This window comes from Ornithorhynchus anatinus, chromosome 8 (assembly GCF_004115215.2).
Source record: "Ornithorhynchus anatinus isolate Pmale09 chromosome 8, mOrnAna1.pri.v4, whole genome shotgun sequence".
Lineage (NCBI taxonomy): Eukaryota > Metazoa > Chordata > Mammalia > Monotremata > Ornithorhynchidae > Ornithorhynchus > Ornithorhynchus anatinus.
The window spans coordinates 16,145,180-16,163,754 of record NC_041735.1 but is presented as its reverse complement, the minus strand read 5'-3'; the positions used below and the strand labels follow the sequence as shown (position 1 = coordinate 16,163,754).

Here is an 18,575-nt window from a genome sequence, read left to right as displayed (position 1 = left end):
AGAGGGAGTCAGAAGGACTGGACTTTATTAATAGCCAAATCCACCACTGACTTTGGTGTAGGCCTGACCAACTCCCTTTATTTGAGAAGCAGTGAGAACAGAGGACTGGGAGTCTAGAGACCTGGGTTCTAGTCCTAGTTCTCCCCATGCCTGCTGTGTGACCTTGGGCAAGCCACTTAACATATCTGTGCCTCAGTTCCCACATGTAAAATGGGCATTAAATATCTGCTCTCCCTCCCCCTTAGACTGTGAGCGTCAGGAGGGACAGGGACTGTATATAATCCTTTTATCCAATATCTAACCCCAGTGCTTAGAACAGTGACTAGGCACACAGTAAGTGCCTAGCAAATACCACATTATTATCATCATCATCATCACTGCCAGCCTCTGATCAGACCCTAGTGAGTTGATGGAAACATGGTTCTGTACTGTCGCTTCTCCCCAAATCAGCTCTCTTGTCCACACCTAGCTTTTGGGCCTACTCAGAGAGGTAGATATTGAAGAGGTGAACAATGGTTGCACGTGAAGACATTTTTCATAACCAAATAGCAACTATGGCCTGTTTACACAGTTCTTCACAAAAGAAAAGTGGAGATTCACTATTAAAAGCCAAATTTCACAGCTGAGTTTTCTCCAATCAGATACTTCCCGAGAATTCAGTTTTGGGACCTCTTCAAATGCTCACTCACCCCATTTTGCCCATCCTGGCTAAAGTTGTGTGTAGACTCTGAGAGGGAAAGTGAATCGTTCACCACCACCACCAGCCCTACAAGTCTCGCCTCTCATCGTGAATTCCTAATCAGATTCCTACCTCACACCCCCAAAAGTAAATACATTTGGGAAGCCCAGCTGGAGAACCACAGTGGGGAAATGTTCACGCATTCTGAGAACTGTGGGCTCACAGGCTTCTGCCTTCTCTCTGGAAACTTTGCTTTGTGCATCTGTGTGGTGGAGAAGGAAGCACTGCTCTCCTGGGTAGCATCTATCTATACACCTCGGAATCTGGAGCCTGAAATGTCTAAACTTTGAAGCACAGAGTTTGACTCAAAACCGAACATAGCGGGCCAGGTTCTGCAGGCTTTCTGGCTGAGTGGAGGAAGCTGCTGAAGGGCCCATTTTCTCACCACTTCTCAAATGTAAACACAGCCTTTTTGTCTCAACCACTTTCTTCTACAGAACCCTGATCTCACCTGCTTGTTCCATTACAGTAGGTAACATATAGGAGACTATCAAATAATATTGGTATTTGTTAAGCGCTTACTATGTGCACAGCACTGTTCTAAGTGCTGGGGTAGATACAGGGTAATCAGGTTGTCCCATGTGAGGCTCACAGTTAATCCCCATTTTACAGATGAGGTAACTGAGGCCCAGAGAAGTTAAGTATCTTGCCCACAGTCACACAGCTGACAAGTGGCAGAGCCGGAATTCAAACCCATGACTTCTGACTCCCAAGCCCGGGCTCTTGCCACTGAGCCACGCTGCTTCTCCTAAGGTGCCTAAGCCGAACTGCATCCTGGAGCAATTCAAGAGGTTTGAAGTTCCGAGTTCCATATGGTACTGTGTGATTTTGGGGGTGGATTTTTGCATTCTGATCATTACTGAGCAGAGAGAGCAAGGAGAAGTGGGTGGCAACTGCTCCTCTGAACATTCCCTGGCCTCTAAATAAATAATAATGATGATGATAATTATAATAATGATAATAATGATATTTGTTGAGTGCTTCCTATGTTCCAAGCACTATACTAAGCACTGGGGTAGTTACAAGTTTAGACAGAATCTCTGTGTCACACAGGGATCACAGTCTATGTAACACCCTTTTTAAAGGAAGATAATCCTGTGGAAGAAGCACGATTAGCCAAATGCTGTTTTCATTTTGCTGTCCCAGAAACTGCCCTCATAGCAATTTAATATAGATTAAGTGTAGGAGAGATGGGGTGGGGAGTAAGAGTTTGGGTCTGGGAGTCAGAGGACCCGGGTTCGAATCGTGACTCCGCCACTTGTCTGTTGGGAGACCTTGGATAAGTCAATTCACTCTGTGCCTAGGTTACCTCAACTGTAAAATGGGTATTAGGACTTTGAGCCCCACACGGGACATTAGTTTGTATCTACCCTAGCACTTAGTACTTAGCACTTAGTACAACACCTAGCACATAGTAAGATTATACCACTAGAAATAAAAAGCCATGGGACAGCAGGGATAGGATGGAACCAGGTGGAGCAGGGTGTTTTTGCCATAACCACTTCCCCTCCCCATTCTGGTTTACATAACTGTTTGCGCTCTTTACAGTAGCTTGCTATGTCCTGAGTTATTGTTTTAGTTCTCCAATTAAGTTTTATCAATTGTTCTCCACTCCCACCTATCCTGTCTCTGTTGCTGTAAGAGAGAAGCCAAGGGCCACCTTGAAGGCAGTCTATTCTGCAAAAGTAAAGGAACAAGGCTGATAAGCCCACATGAAGTTGGTGTGTGATGTCTGGCTGTTTCCTTAATTTGAGGAAGTAGATGTTTGCCTGAATTCACTCTTGAATCTCTTTTTAAATTTAAAAATCGGGATTAAGCCAGAGTCCCATGTTAGTGGCCTTTTTCTCTTTTACGCTTCAACATTTGTATGTGAAGACCACACACTTCAAAAGGAAGAAGGCTTAGTCCCGAGCATATAAATCATTCTTTTCCTAGTGCCCTAGGGCTCGCTCTCCTTCACTGCTGCCTACTCAGACTTGCCTTGTTCTCTTGATAGTCTCCGTGAATATCTGTAGGACTCCCGTATGATAGGCGATTCACAGAACTCTGATTTACAGAACAGCTGCCCAGAGAGGATACTGTCTGGTCCCTGATTCTCTGCCTGCCACCCACTGAAAGCCAGACCTGCAGTGAAGTCAATTCATGTTGCTTGCAGGAGGTAGGTTGGAGGGGGGAGGGAGGTGAGGACAGTCTGAGCCCATTCACATTCAAAATCTGTTAGTCCCAGGACAGGATGGGAAGGATCAGGTGGTCAGAGAAGCAAGCAGAAAAGATGAACTTCATTGCTTCTGCAGTACAGCTCAAAGCAAGAAGGAGGAAGATTACCTTGAATGTGCTCCAATGAGGTTCAGCATGGGGCACCAATTCCCTTTTGGGCAAAATCAATCAATCAATCAATCATATTTATTGAACACTTACCGTGTGCAAGGCACTGTACTAAGCACCTGGCAGAGTACAACACAACAGGCACATTCCCTGCCCACAACGAGCTGACAGTCTAGAAGACAAGCTTACAGTCTAGAGGATGAGTTTACAGTCTAGAGAACTCTAGCAAGAGCTAGAGAAATACAAGTTTAGTTCAAAGTTTAGTTTCCCCTCGTCACCCCCCGCCCCCCACAAACACAAGCCTTAGTTGGAGTCATTCCCTTCACCCCAGTGCTTTGCCTAAATAAAAGTCAGCACAAGGGATTCTTACTCCTGGTTTCTGTTATGGAGCCAGGGGTTTGAATCACAGAGGCAGAGCTAGTTGAATCTGTGGACAAAAGCCCTGGAAAAGGTCAGGAGGCAGAAGGAGGAGTGAAGGAGACTCCTGGGTACTAACAGTAGTAGTAGCAGTGAGAAGCAGTGTGGCTTAGTGAATAGAGCATGGACCTGGGAGTCACAAGGACCTGGGTTCTAATCCTGGCTCCGACACATCTGCTATGTGATCGTGGGAAAATCTATTAACTTCGCTGTGCCTCAGTTACCTCATCCATAAAATGGGGATAAGAGTGTGAGCCCCATGTGGGACGAGGACAGTGTGCAACCTGATTACCTTGTATTTACCCCAGTGCTTAGAACAGGGATTGGCACAAAGTAAGTGCTTAACAAGTACTATTATTATTATTATTAAAACTACTACCTTGTCCCCAAAACATTAATTCTGTGTGTGCGGGTGTGTGCGGGTATGTGTGTGAGGGTGTGTGGGGGGCATAAAGCTTGTTAAAACTAGCTTGACCCCTAGGGCTAGGTTTGCTACTTGCAGATTCAGGCCAAAAATTTCAAGAGATGCCAGCTCCCTGTAGACTCATCCACTGATTATCACTGTCGTGGGATGTAGCTTCAGTTTTTATTAAAATTTTACTCACCGTAGCTTTGAGGGTCAATGCTAATTTGCATGGCTGGACTGGTTGTAGAATCACGCTAAAGTACATTTATAGCACCTGGGGATATCTTGATGAGCATCTCTCTGCTGCAGCTAAAAGTCAGGCTACATAGACAGGTGAAAAGGAACAGGTGACTTACCTTTACCACAGTGACCATGCCTCCATTGGTAACCGGATCTGTCCTAATGCTGAAATGTCCCGAAGGGTCCCCACTGATGATCCGGTAGACAGCGTTCCAGTTTGGTGAGTGGGGCTGGTCTCCATCTGTCACGGTAAGATTTGCAACCACAACCTCTACTCTGTTTTCAGGAACTTCCCCGGAGAACTGCAGGGGACAAGGAAAGAAAAGATCTTTTAACAGTTTCATGGACTTGAGAATTTCAGCCTTAAGAGGCCACCAGCTTTCAGATTCTGCCACAACAAAGAAGAAATCTGCATGATCACTCGAGGACTTTGGGCTATCAAGTTAGCCAATCTGGTTCCCCGGGCAAAATAATCCACATGGCTCTTTTAGGATTGATTGTCTACGGGGTCTGAATTCACCAGATAATGGTCCAGCCCTCCAGTTTATGAGACATGGCACAAGGTTTTTGAGATGGTCTCACAGGCCACCATGGTGGGGTTGAAGAGTTTACCCACAGCTGTAAATTGTCTTTCAGTGGATTTCCTCTCTCCAAATGGGGACTTTTTATTTAGGCAAACAGACCCCTGTGCTTCATCTGGAACAGGAAACTGGAGCTACACTGGAGCCACAGATGAATGGAAGGTACAATGGATAGAGCATGGGTATGGGAGTCTGAAGGATCTGAGTTCTAATTCTGGCTCTGCCACTTGTCTGTTGTGTGACCTTGGGCAAGTCACTTTACTTCTCTGGGCCTCAGTCCTTTATCTGTAAAATGGGGATTAAGACTGTGAGCCCCATGTGGGACAGGGACTGTGTCCAAACTGATTAGCTTGTATCTACCCCGGTACTCAGTACAGTACAGTGTCTAGCAAATAGTAAGTGCTTAACAAATACCATAAAGAAGGAAAACGGGAAGATCGTGCTTCCACAAGATCTAGACCTGCTTGGGGATTAGGATAAGAAGAGTAGGTTTCAAATTTATAAGCCCTAAGTGGAAGGTGGATCAATACCTCCCACATTTCATGTTTGTCATTCCTCTTCAAAGACCCCTTTCAATGTCTCTTTGTTTCCCAAAGGAATGTAAATACAATTTTTCAAAATGAGTTTAGAACCTCTCTTTTAATTGCTTCCTCCAAATACATCATAGTCACATCACTGAATTTAAGTGCTGAGTGGAACCTCTGGCAGTGTATGGTATTTGTTAAGCATTTACTATGTGCCAAGCACTGCGCTGAGTGCAGGTAGATATAAGATAATCAGAATGGAGGCAGTCCCGCTTCCAAATGGGATGCACAGTGTAAGGATGTGGACAACTTCTGGTCCATCCCTTTGTCACTCAGCATCAACTATGTCCAAATAATGAAGAGTGCTCCTATTGTTAAGGATCTTCAAGGAAGGAAATTCCATTTCCCTCAACCCTCCTGTTACACTGTTTCTCCACCATGGGAGTCCTCTCTGATCTCTACTAATAAAGACTGGATCTCTCAAGCAGATGGAAGGAGCCTAAGATTGGCATTCTACAACTTCAATATTTATGTATATGCACTGGTGTGTTGATTGCATGTGATTATTAAATTGTTTTACATTATTTTTGCTCTTAAGACTCCCTTTGAATACCTGGTGCTTTTTAATGTCACACTATGTAACATTACATTACTTCATATGTGACAGCAAAAAAAAATGGCATTTGTTAAGCATTTTTAAGCACTGGGGAAGATTCAAGATAATCAGGTTGGGCCAAGTCTCTGTCCCGCATAGGGCTCACAATCTTAATCCCCATTATACAGATGTGGTAACTGAGGCACATAAAAGTTAAGTGACTAACCAAGGTCACCCAGCAGACAAGTGGTGGAGGTGGGATTAGAACCCAGGTCCTCTGACTCCCAAGCCAGTATGTCATGCTGCTTTTCCCAACAGCCCATTTAACTTATTCCATGACAAATGAAAGGCCAATCAATCAAAAACTGATAATTATTGAGCATGCATTTTGTGCAGAGCACTGTACTAAGCACTTGGGAGTGTATGACAGAGTAAGTAGTATGACCCCTGCCCTCAAGGAACATGCAGACTCTAGAATTTGTTTTGTGGAATGGGTCCTCACTTCATCTTTCTAAAAAGAAGCTGCCTAAAATGTGGCACTAGCAAATCACTCTTACAGTTCAGGAAATGGGGCAGCCCAGCCAAATATCCCTTACTAATTCTCTACCTGATCCCAAAGTGTTTGGCTGTTCAATTTCTGTTTGTGTCACCCTGGATTTCCCCCTGTCCCCGAGGCACACCATTTTAACTTGCACATGATAGACCTTGTGATGGGGCCCGATGTGCTTCTGTACACCCTGCAGAAATGTATCAAGGGTCTTTTGAGAAATCATTAGACTATGTCACGGGCCCATTCCCCTTATCAATCTCCCGGAACCTGCTGAAAAGAGAGATTGGCTCAGCAAGATTTTCTCTTGCTAAATCATTTGGGCTATCTCCCATTGGGCCAGATGACCGCAGCCTGCCTGGTGCAGCTCAGATGGCCTGCTGATGGGCCGTTGTTTCCTTGGGCATTCTGATTTCCTATATTAGAAGCGAAGGATCTCATTTTCTGGGACTTCGGTTGAGCTGAGTATGCTTAACTGAGTAACATATCCCATATGATTGCTACTTCTTTATGAATCTCCCCCCAAGGCCTTTCAAATCTTAAACAAAATTACATCTGGTCCTAGAGAATGATGGTTTGGAGGTGTCCAAACTTAGTAAATACCATTGCCTTCCTGAAACTGAAATCATTTAGGATTATGGACAGATAGCCAATGCTCCACATTTTATGGTTCCTCCCTAAGTAGTAATTATTGTAAAAATAGAGCAGGCTGCCTCTTCGTAGCTCCGGCATTTGATCATAACCATCCATATGTGCTCTTAGAGTTTTCACCATTAGTGACCCTTCTGCTTATAGTGGGCCCACTCTGCCTTATATCTTATGCATTTTTGGTAGGCTAGAACTTTGGTTGAGCATTTGTTTGGGTGTACGGTGCTTATTTATTTTCATTTTTAATGGTGGCACTGTGTAAGTTCTCATTTTACCAGCTCCCTTTCTAATATTTCTCTTCAACCATTTTGCACATTATTGTTCAGTTTGCATTTGCATTACAAGATAAATAATTGCCCTGCCAATTTACCATTAGTATGGAAACCTAGTCTATTCATCTTTTCTGACGCATCTTCTATTTTTTCCTGCATCCTGTTTCTCTTACATTCCTTCAGAGCTGGTCTGTCTGAGGTCATAAATTGTTGTAAAAATAAGTAATTTGTTTTGATTTCCAGGTTGCATCCAATTTAATTACACCAGAGATATTTAACCCCAGAGTCTTGAGTTCATTCGTTACTGACTTGGTCATCAATTCACCCCAGATTTAGATAAGCACTGCTCCCAAGGTGCAGAGATGAGGAATGAGGGAAATAAATTTCCTGAGTTACAGAAAATGAGTATCTGTTTTCAGAATCTGCAGTGATTCCTAATAGTCTCTCCACCACCTCAACAATCAGCTGCCCAATCCACTGCACTGGCAGCATGGCAAAGCAATAATAGTTGGAGGTAATCCATCTTTTCATCTCCAGTCTTCCAAACCACAATGGCCTAGTTCATTGGGGATTGTTGCTGGTTGCTACAATCCCCATGGGGATGGCTAAAGTCTGGGCACATTTAGAGGCTTTCCTAGGTGAGATGCTGCTGCTTTATTCTTGACTTTACTGCCGTGACAACACCCTTCCTTTTGCCCCGTATTTGTAAACCATTTTTGACCACCTGCCTCCCCTGTTAGATCATAAGCTCCCTGAGGACAGAGAATGTTTGGCTTCTTTTGTATTTCCCAGGTTCAGTGCTTTGAACGTTACACTAAGTAGTAAGTGTGCAATAAATAGGATTGTTTGACAGATGGGACCTCTGATTTCCCTGTTTCCAGTAGCATCCTTCCAGATCCTTGGGGAATTCCCCAAGTTATTGTCCTAACTCCAGCTGCTGAAACATTGTGCATCTAGATCAGAGATGAACCTGTGGCGATAATTTGGCACAAAGGTTAAAACATTTTACATGAAAGCATCCCAAAGTCTTCCATGGGAATGCACAGATGGGACTTTATCAGGTAAAGCTAAATGTAAGCTTTGTTTACACCAAGTATCTGTCTCTCTATCTGCATCTGTCTTTACTTGTCCTTAAATTGTTACAACTGCCCACATTTTAAAAGATGCCTTGAAAATGATGACACCGAGGTATCGCCTCCCAGAGAGATAATCATTTCCAGAGAAATTTATCGTATGGAATGAAATTCAGTGTGTGCATATAAATGTGTACCCTTTATCAAAATATGTTACTCCACAAAGGAGCTTTTACAATGGTTATATGAAAAGCCTGAAATGAGGTTAAAAATTATGAGTCTTGGGGAAAGCAAACTGTCATGTCAAGAAAAGGAAAAAGCCCAACCAATTTAACCCCCATATAGAAGAGTGGAATTTTATCGGCATTTAAACTGCACTCCAAAGTTCTTTAATCAAACTACTTGACTTTGGGAACTTCTATGCTTGACTGAAAATCCTGAAGGCAGACACATCTTGGCTTCCAGTATACAAAAGACTTTAATCTATAATCTGGCACTCCTGTACATTCAAATCCTGATACAATCACCTTGTTAGGAAGAAAAATTGTGAATTTATCCAATGTGGGATCTCATCTAGCCTTGACTGATGCAGCCTTTGCAGCGGTGACCTTTAAAACGATGGCTATACTGGCAATAAAAGACACTATTGCTAGAGTCAGGAGAAATGGCATATGTTAAAATTTAGATTGCAGAGCAGCTGCCTCTTATTTTGCTGTTTAGTCAAGAATCTTTTCCACAGTCCATTTACTTCCTTTCCCTTTGTTTCAGGCTTAGGAAACTAATAACCAGAAGACGAAAGAAGGTATGTTTGTAAAGAGGAGTTGATCAGCCGGTTACATTATTAGTGCTGGCTTTTCCTCATTACAGAGTTGTTGAGGTTTCACAGGAGGTTTTTCATCCAGGATTTTATCACCTAATGCTAAAAGAAGGCCTTACAAATAATGGAAATGAAGACTCCAAATGGTTCATTTGAAAGGGAAGCACTCTTCAGGCTGCTCATCACTAATCACTCTTGTGGAGTTGGCCGGGGGTAGAGAGGTGGGGGTGGGGTGCCAAGGCATGACTTTCACTGGACGAAATGATGGGTCTTTACACCCTGGGATGAATCTATTGGCTGCATTTAAATCTATTAGATGGAGGAAGAAAAAGCACTAGAAACAGTAGTACAAAATAAAAAGATCACTATTCGTCTCTGGCTCCTGGTTTGAGTCAGCAGTGCAAATGTGGGAGTAACTTTCAAATAGATAGTAGCCTTCTGTTGGTGTCTAGACTCCAGCCTGTACCCCAGTCCTTTATAACCACTTCCAACAGTGTACTTCCTCAAAACAACCTCTTGGAATGGTTGGGCAAGTAGACAATCTGAGCACCCCTCACCTGAGTGAAGTCTATCAGATCACAGGGAAGCAGCATGGCCTAGTGGAAAGAGCACAGTCCTGGGAGTCAGAGGGCCTGAGATATAATCCTGACTCTGCCACACACTTGCTGTGTGACTTTGGGCAAGTCACTTAACTTCTCTGTGACTCAGTCCCTCATTTGCAAAATGGGCCTCCAAAACCTATTCTCCCTCCTACGTAGACTAAGAGCCCAACGTGGGACCTGATGATCTTGTATCTACCTCAGTGCTTAGTACAGTGCTTGACAAATGGTAAATACTTAGCAAATATTATTACTGAATCACTATTACTATTTATTAATACTTATGGAAATGCTGGCAGGAGATTAATATTAATAAACTATAGGCAGATAATGCCCAAAAGGTATGGCGGTGATAGACTGTTTTTATAAACTCTCTAGAGATCTAAGGAAGTGCAGAATTGAAGCTGTTAATTCTCCCACTAGCAGAATGATCTGAGCTTTTGCCCAGGGTAGGAGAAAAAGAAATCAGGGCAAGTAGGTATTCAAGGGAGGGGACCTCTAATGGGAGGGTGGTTCTTGGGTGAGAAGAAGTCTGAGGGGGGGAGCTTCAAGAAGATGATGCAGAAGATGGCACTTGGAGAGAGGGGGATTCTGGGGTTCAGAAGAGGTTTCTGGGGGAAGAGGATGTCCAGGATAAGACAGTCTTCTGAAGGAAGGAGGATTCAAGGGGAGGAGGGAGGACTGCCTCTTCAACTTCAGAAGGCATCTGGGGGAAAGAAAGGATGTAGGAAGAGAGGGAAGGGGAGTCAGTAGAGGAAACTGTCTTTAAAGGAAATATTCACACCTAATACTTTTCTAGCTCTTGCCTACTTGCTGTTTCAGAAGAATTTAAAATGGTGCCCAACATCCTGAATTCATTACTGGCAGTGGACAGGAATGTAAGTCCCAGCAAAAGAGATGAGGATGATCCTCTGAACACCCATGAGAAAAATAATGAAGATGATGATATTTATAATGATAATAATGATATATATATATATATTAAGCTATGTACTCGGGCTAATGGAAGATAATCAGATCAGATACAGTCACTGTCATACAGGGGCTCCTGGTCTAAGAGAGTCTAATTCACTTATAGGAATTAGCAAGGGTTCCCCTTGATCAGGGGCTGGAACAGAATCCAGTCTTCCCCTTGTTCTGCTGCAAAAGCAGGGTCTCGGGGAGGGATGGGGTAGCCACAGGAGGGGACTGCAGTGGAATGAGGGAAAGGTTGGCTGGCTCCCGTTTAGGAGTTAGTTTCCTTAAAGCCCTCAGTGGTGACTGGGTGTTCCTTGAGGTGGTAGCAAAAAGGCAGAGGGCCTCTTCTATGCCCCGTTCATTTGAAACCTAGATCGTCTTCCCGGATGCACTCACGAGATCATGATACCCATTAGAATTTTATATATGTATAAGCCAAAAGTTTTTTGTGCAGTGTTTCATATTTTTCAAATTATTTTCAGGTATATGGAGATGGGAGGTGGAAGAAGGAGGGAGAGGTTGGAAGGATAGAAGGATAAGGGAGGAAAAATGAGGGTAAGCTTCCTGAGGGTAGGGTTTGCATCTGCCAACTCTATTGGATTGTAGTCTCCTAAATGCTTAGTACAGTGCTCTGCACATATCACTGATTGATCGGTGAGAGAGAGAGAGAGAGGAAGTGAGCCGGTCCTTTGGGTTCTTAAAATGACTAATGATGGTGAAATTTTATTACTATGTGCAAAATTAAGCACATAAAACTATTTTGTGATGGACACTCCATGCTAGTTCCAGTTTTGTTTCTTCCTCCTTGTGGTATGATCACCTCAAAAATAATATTCATTGGATATGCCCAATTATCTGAATTAATTCCTTTTCATTTTTAATTTCTTGCAATTAATATCCAAATCTACCATCCGTAGTACAGTTTCTACAAGAAATGTCGTCTCTTATAATGGATCTGGGCCCTTTGGCTTTGTGGTACATTCTAAACCACAGACATTGGAAAAACACCTAGTAAATTTCAGCCAATATTTCTTGGTGAAGTTTATATCGAAGAGTGTACTTTAACTCATGAAAGTTTAATAAAGTTTCATAAAGGAAGGCCTTAAGCTGATAAATCTAGTTTAGGATTTTCTTATTAACCTTCCCCTAGCCATAATGAGTTTTTAATTTAATTTTTTTCAGATTTTTAAGGCAGAGAAAAAGCTGCTTGCAGACCCTTTGGGATATAAAGGCAGATATTTGGGAAAGGAAAAATGAGAAGAACATTGGATTTGAATTTCTTTACTAGACCATAATCCTGGGATTCAAATTCATTCCAATCCCATGGGGTTGTACTTGGCTTTTTTGCATATATGAGTCTTCTCAACCAAACTCTTCTCTGAAGGCGAAAATCCCTGTTGTTTCTAGATTAGTTTCCCAATTACCGTGTAGGAGGATTTAGTAAGACAACCAGATACCATTATTGGAGTCTATTCAGAATCCTCTCGACTTTCTGTTCACAGTTGGGACAAAGGTCTCTGTGAGTTTGTTGGAACCTAAGATTCAAGCACCAGCAATGTTCATTGGAAAATATGGAGTGCAGGAAGTTCATAGCCATCACTGGGTAAACCCTTGGGGACCCAACTCCTCATAGTTCAAGGAAAAATGCAAGGTGATTGAGGATATGGTCATTGTCATGCTCGTTTTTGGTTCTTTCACATATACTGCCTAACAACTCCAGTCTATCAGTCACTGACATGCTAACTTTATGATACAGTTCTCCAACTATCTTTAAATTTACCTCCACTGCAATAGAGAGAGAGGTTTAATTCAGGTCTGCACAAGTCAGGTGGATAATGTAGGCAAAAATCTGGGCAATTTCTGCAGAAAGCTTTACTTCTGGGTAGCAGTTTGATTCTCTACTGTGCCATGCTTATGTAAAAACCTGGATAGGCAGGTACACAAAGCCAATTGCAGATGCTTAAATACCCTTATTGATACACTCAAAATGGTGTCAATTCTCCCTAAGGGTCCTTTCCAATCCATTTTGGGGAGTTCTCCATGTTGTAACCCTTCTCTCTAGGAATAAGACCTTCCAATGGGTTGGAAATATTTAATAAGAGAAAGCCTTCAGCACAACTAAATCCTTTACTAAGCCTTTTTGGAGTTGGCCAGAGAAGATTTCATAACCGGAACGTGCTTAATGAAATTCTAACTATGTGTCCTCTTAAAATGAGATTCCTCAGAAGCAACATCATTTTGAGGTCAGCCTCAGTACACTGCATGTCATTAAAGGGACAGCAAGATGCTGAAACTTGCCAATTTCTTGGTGTTTTTTTTTAAATGATCAGAAATAGAAGGCTGAGACTCTTGAATGTTGTCTTCCAATTATTTGAACTTAAATGGAAACCAGAGGCAGGCGGGCAAACTTCTAGAATGACCTGCTCTGGATGAATCCCATAGAGCCCTGTCTTTTTCCCCATATGCTATGCATGTCATTAACTCTGGCCTCACTGTTTTTCTTCTGTTGCCTTTGACTGCAAATTAAGGAAATACACCCGAGAGATCTACATGATATACCACATAAAACTACAGAAGGTACAAACAAACGAATTATGTAGGAGATCTAAAATGAGAATCAGTCAGGTGGATACTTCATCTCTGAATGAGAATACTGAACAGTTCCCCTAGTTTAGAATGGGAAAACTTGCCTTCACAATATCAACTACTTTTTCCTTTCAGCTTCAAAGGTTTAGGGAGACAATGAGGTAAACAGGATTTTAGATTAAAGTCAAAACCTATCAATCCAATGAAGCTGACTGCCAACCAAGTGGTAAGGGACACTGTTGATGTGCTATCATTAAGAAAGTACTTTATAAGGAGAATAAATTGCGCATCTAAAGGTAAAACTCAGAATAACTCAATAAGTTGCACATTTGAAAGATATTTGAACTCATAAGAGAAGCAGCGTAACCTTGTGACTATAGCATGGGCCTGGGAACCAGAGGACCTGGGTTCTAATTCTGGTTTGACCACTTGTCTGCTGTATGACTTTGGGCAAGTCACTTAACTTTTCTGTGCCTCAGTTTCCTCAACTGTAAAATGGAGATTCAATACCTGTTGTCTCTCCTACTTGACTCCTATCTACCCCAGCACTGAGAACAGTGCTTGACACATAGTAAGTAGTAAACAAATATTATAAAAAATTTATAGGTCAACTCACCAAATTATTCACAATGGTTAGTTGGTCTCCATGAGGCAAAACCACTGCTCATGTTAAGCAATTTTTAAAAATTCTCAATACCACACATTTCTTATTGGAGTGAAGAGAAGGAACGAATGAAAAGCAACATGGGCTAGTGGATAGAGTACAGACCTGGGCCTCAGAAGGATTCTGCCACTTGTCTGCTGTGTGAGCTTAGGCAAGTCACTTAACTTCTCTGTGCCTCAGTTACCTCAACTGTAAAATGGGCATTATGACTGTGAGCTCCATGTGGGGTGTGGATGGTGTCCAACCTGATTAGCTTATATCTACCCCAGGGCTTAGTACAATGCCTGGCACATAGTAAAACCTTAACATATATCATAAAAAGGAGTCTTACTTTTAATCAAATATGGAATTTGTCATTTTTTGATTTAGGTTAAAAGCCACTCGCTTTAGCCCATGAAGACAGGACTTATTTGCTATGAAGTGGAATGAGAAGAGGTGGGAGGTCCAGGAGTACCTGTGTGGGAGCTAAGTGTTCTCAAGCTTGATTGCTGACCTGTGGGGCTGATGTCTGGGGTTCTTGATAACACTACAGAAGTTTGGTTCCCAGACCACTCTGAGCACCACCTCATCAAAGTCACAAGGACACCAGCATAAGCAGTGCGGGTCATCTGTGCTCTGGCCTGAGGTAATGCACGGAGCCTTGGAGACCCATGTCACTGAAGGCAATTGGGGAGACTGTTGCTTCTTTGGGTGACTTTACCAGCTCTGGAGGTGGTATGGGTGGGGGAAATGCCAGGAGAGCCCTACAGATCTGCTTCTGCTACTTCAGAATTTTCAGGATCATGAGACCTCCAGAGATACGTTTTGTTAAATGATCCCTAGAATTCTTGGCCTTCTACTTAGCTTGTTCCACTCCTGTGGGTACCAGGAGCTGCAAGAGCTCCAGAGATTGGGAGAATGTTAAGAAGAGGCAAGGCTGTTGGAATCTGTGGGCAGGTGGGTGTTTAAAATGAAAATATTGGCATCAAGGCATTTGGTACCACTAGGATCGGACAGAAAGAGACTGGATTAAAACTGGACTGTCACATACAACCAGATGAATGAATGAATCAATCAGTAGTATTTATTGAGTGCTCACTGTGTGCAGAGTACTGTGCTAACCTCTTGGGAGAGTACAGTACATGAATTGCCATCTATTCCCCATGTCATTAGGTAAAAGAAGAAAAGAAAAAAAAAATGAATAAAATTGTCAGCTCTGAACAAGCAAATTATCTGAAAATTTCAAGCAATAGGATTTTTTAGTTTGAAATGTCTAATTAATTGCCGGCACCATTTTTTTTGGCTCAGTTATCCCTATAATTTGTTAGTGAATAACTGGTTATCGGATGCCATAGCCTTCCTCAATCCCGCCCCTTCCCTCTCCCCTCCCCCCCGCCCTCACAACATGACTAGAAAGGGGAGGGAGAAAATACTCAATTTCCTTTAGGGTTGCTTGCCTGATTCTCATTTCACTTAATCTGATATCTTTTATGTTTTGGGCACACAAGCCTATTCTAAGATATTCTAATGGTGCAATATTTTAATTTTCCCCTTCCAAACTTTTCTGAAAAAAAAAATAAAAACCAAAAAGTCCTTTCCACGACTGATATGCAAAGTATGTAGCATGAACTAATTCAGAACAGCTTGGTGACCCAGCCAATGTTCCTTAATGCTATTTTGGATTATTTGAGCTCTAGCAGGTGCAGACACAAAACAGGGGGCTAGTAATTCAGGAGGATAGAGCTTCAAAGAATGATTAAACACCAAAGCTGACTTCCAAGGAAATCTTTGCCTCTGGATATCTTTAAAAAGATATCTGACTCAGAGACTGGGGAGTGTAACAGATTCATTCATTCTGTTGTATTTACTGAGCGCTTACTGTGAGCAGAGCACTGTACTAAGCACTTGGGAAGTACAATTCAGCAACAAATAGAGACAATCCCTGCCTGAAATGGGCTCACAGTCTACAAGAGGGGAGACAGACATGAAAACAAGTAAACAGGCATCAATAGCATAAATTTAAATAGAATTATAGATACATACACATCATTAAGAAAAGAAATAGAATTATAAATATGTACATAAATATATACATATGTACAAGTGCTGTGGGGAGAGGAGGAGGGTAGAGCAAAGGGAGCGATTGGGAGGAAGAGCAGAGAAAAGGGGGGCTTAATCCGGGAAGGCCTCCTGGAGGATGTGGAGTAGGGGTCGATGGCAGGACAGGAGAAAACGAGGCACAGTGAGAAGGTTAGCACCAGAGGAGCAGAGTGTGTGGGCTGGGATGTAGAAGGAGAGAAGGGAGGTGAGATAGTAGGAGGCAAGGTGATGGAGAGCTTTGAAGCCAGTAGGAAGGAATTTTTGCATGATATGGAGGTTGATAGGTAACAACTGGAGACTTCTGAGGAGGGGGGTGACATGCCCAGAATGTTTTTGTAGAAAGATATGAAAGAAATCCCAACCTATGGTTTTTGGATCTATAAAGGAGAAGTATATTTCAGGATTTGGAAAGTCCTGAGGACTTACTCACAGAATCTCTACTTTACTTATGTACTGGAAGGCTGAAGTCTAGAGACAGCGATGCTGAACCAGCCAATGGGAAGGTGTCTGAACTCAATTCATTAGGTTTCATTCTGCTGATGGGCCAATAATCTATGTTCATGACTGCAGAAGGAATAAGTTATATTATTCTTGATTTTCAACCAAGCAGTGCATGTCTCCAGGAAACCAAGAGAGCATGTGTACTGAAAGGTTCTTTTCCCTTCTTTTTTGGCAACAGGAGTTGCTTTGAAAACTGAAATCTGTCTGAAAATGCTCTGAAAAAGCATCTGTCATTTCTTCTTTTTGAAATGCAATGGTCTTTTACAATCTTGAACTCCAAGGGCTTAAAAATTCATTATATTTAACTTCCATTGAGGGGGTTTCTGGAACCAAAATTACTTAATCAACTCAATTTTGCTCCTTGTGTAGCCCTAATTTAGAAAAACTTTATCTTACTGAATTGTTATTGCAATTAATTTCCTTCTTTTTCTGCAGCAGACTAGTTACAGTAATTAGATATTTTATAAAAATGAGTTATATTCATACAGGGTAGCTTCACTTTTACATTTGATTAATCATATTACTACTGAGGTCTGGGGTTTGTCTCCAAGGAAAGTTTAATGACCTCATTTTAATTCTCCTCTTAACCACAGAGCAGGTATAAATGAACAGAAATAAAATTATCTTTCCCCCTCCTTTCAGTCTCAAGATTAATTTGATGGATTTTCTTTGTGACTGACCCATTTACAAGGGACCGTCTATCTGGTTCTAATTAGGTACAGGGCAGATTCCAGGTAAAAAGGGCCTTGGACCATCCCTAACAGCCATATGCTGTAAGTTGCTGAGAGATCAGAATCAGTGGACCCAGGGGATGGCTCCTTTTTAATTCCGCTGCTACATAATTTAAGCACAATTAGAAATCATTTTCCCAACTACCCCAAGTCATTATTAATTTTGTTATTGATTAAAGGATATTATTGGAAAAGAGATTTTTTTCCTCAGTGCTTCAGCTGAGCATTAATCATTTTAATTAGTTCAGATCTGGGATTTGGGTTGTCTGAAGGACCAAGATGAACAAAAATGTCCTTCTTGGATATGAGATACTATATCCACTGGAGGAGGAAGCCACCATTCCCTCCCTGTCAGAGGACGATGCCCACTCATATAACTCCAGAAACACAGGATTGACTGTGGACCTTGCTCACAGATGATCCTGAAACAATTTCATCACCATCAAAGCTGGGGCCCTAAGATGTGGGAGATTTCTGAATAGGCCCAAGTCTAGAGTGGTAAATTTGGGGGTGAAAGAGGGTATGGGGGCAATTTTTCAGAAAAGTCTTAAAAAATGCATCAAGAGTTTCTGATGGCCTTTCAAGCTACCTCCACATCTAGAGGCAGGATGGTGAATGGAGAGGGAATCAAAAAAGTTCTCAGCAAAAGCAGAAATTCCCTTTTGAGGGAAAATTAATGTAATTACATACTGGGTACTAGCCCAAGACTTCACCTGGAACACAGTTAACTAATCACAGAGTGGACTAGAAAAAAGAGGGGCCCAGTAATTTGGGGAGAAGAAGCCCATGGCCATTTTGGAAAGGCTGAACGTGCAACAGAATATGTGCATCTGGAAGGATACTTGCAGAAAAATAGAAAGGGGAGGAAATGGAGGGCTAGCCCTGGATAGGACAGTATTAGAGGGAAGTTAGGGAGTTTTAATTGTAATTCTTTTAACTTTGTTACCTAGTATATTAAGATTATTATTAAGATTATTTCTATTAAAAGCCTGGTAGAACTCTAGCCTTCACATCAGCATCTGGAAGGGATCTTGGGTGAGTAAGGGGGAAGGGAGATAAAGCTCTTCTGAGCCAGCCTTGGGAGTGACGATGTTTGGCTGAAAACCCAGTGATTACCTTGTTGCTTGAAACTACTCATCTGAGAGTCGAAGGCTGGTGGCAGCAGACCAAGGAGTAGAGGATTGGAGTTTGCTTGAGGAGGTTACTAATGGTCACCCATTCCTAAAAGCAGAAAACCTGAGGGTTTAGGGACCTCACATCCACTGTCAGGCACC

The 18,575-nt window shown here is 42.2% G+C and overlaps 1 protein-coding gene across 2 annotated transcripts in view; it reads right to left on the bottom strand.

Moving 5' to 3' along the window:
- CDH4 (cadherin 4) overlaps positions 1 to 18,575 on the bottom strand; it is a 678,282-nt gene that overhangs the window by 42,865 nt on the left and 616,842 nt on the right. For both annotated transcript variants that reach the window (XM_029071066.2, XM_029071067.2), the window contains one exon: positions 4,244 to 4,429. In XM_029071066.2, the coding sequence (XP_028926899.1) occupies positions 4,244 to 4,429 (186 nt within the window). The remainder of the gene's footprint in view (positions 1 to 4,243; positions 4,430 to 18,575) is intronic.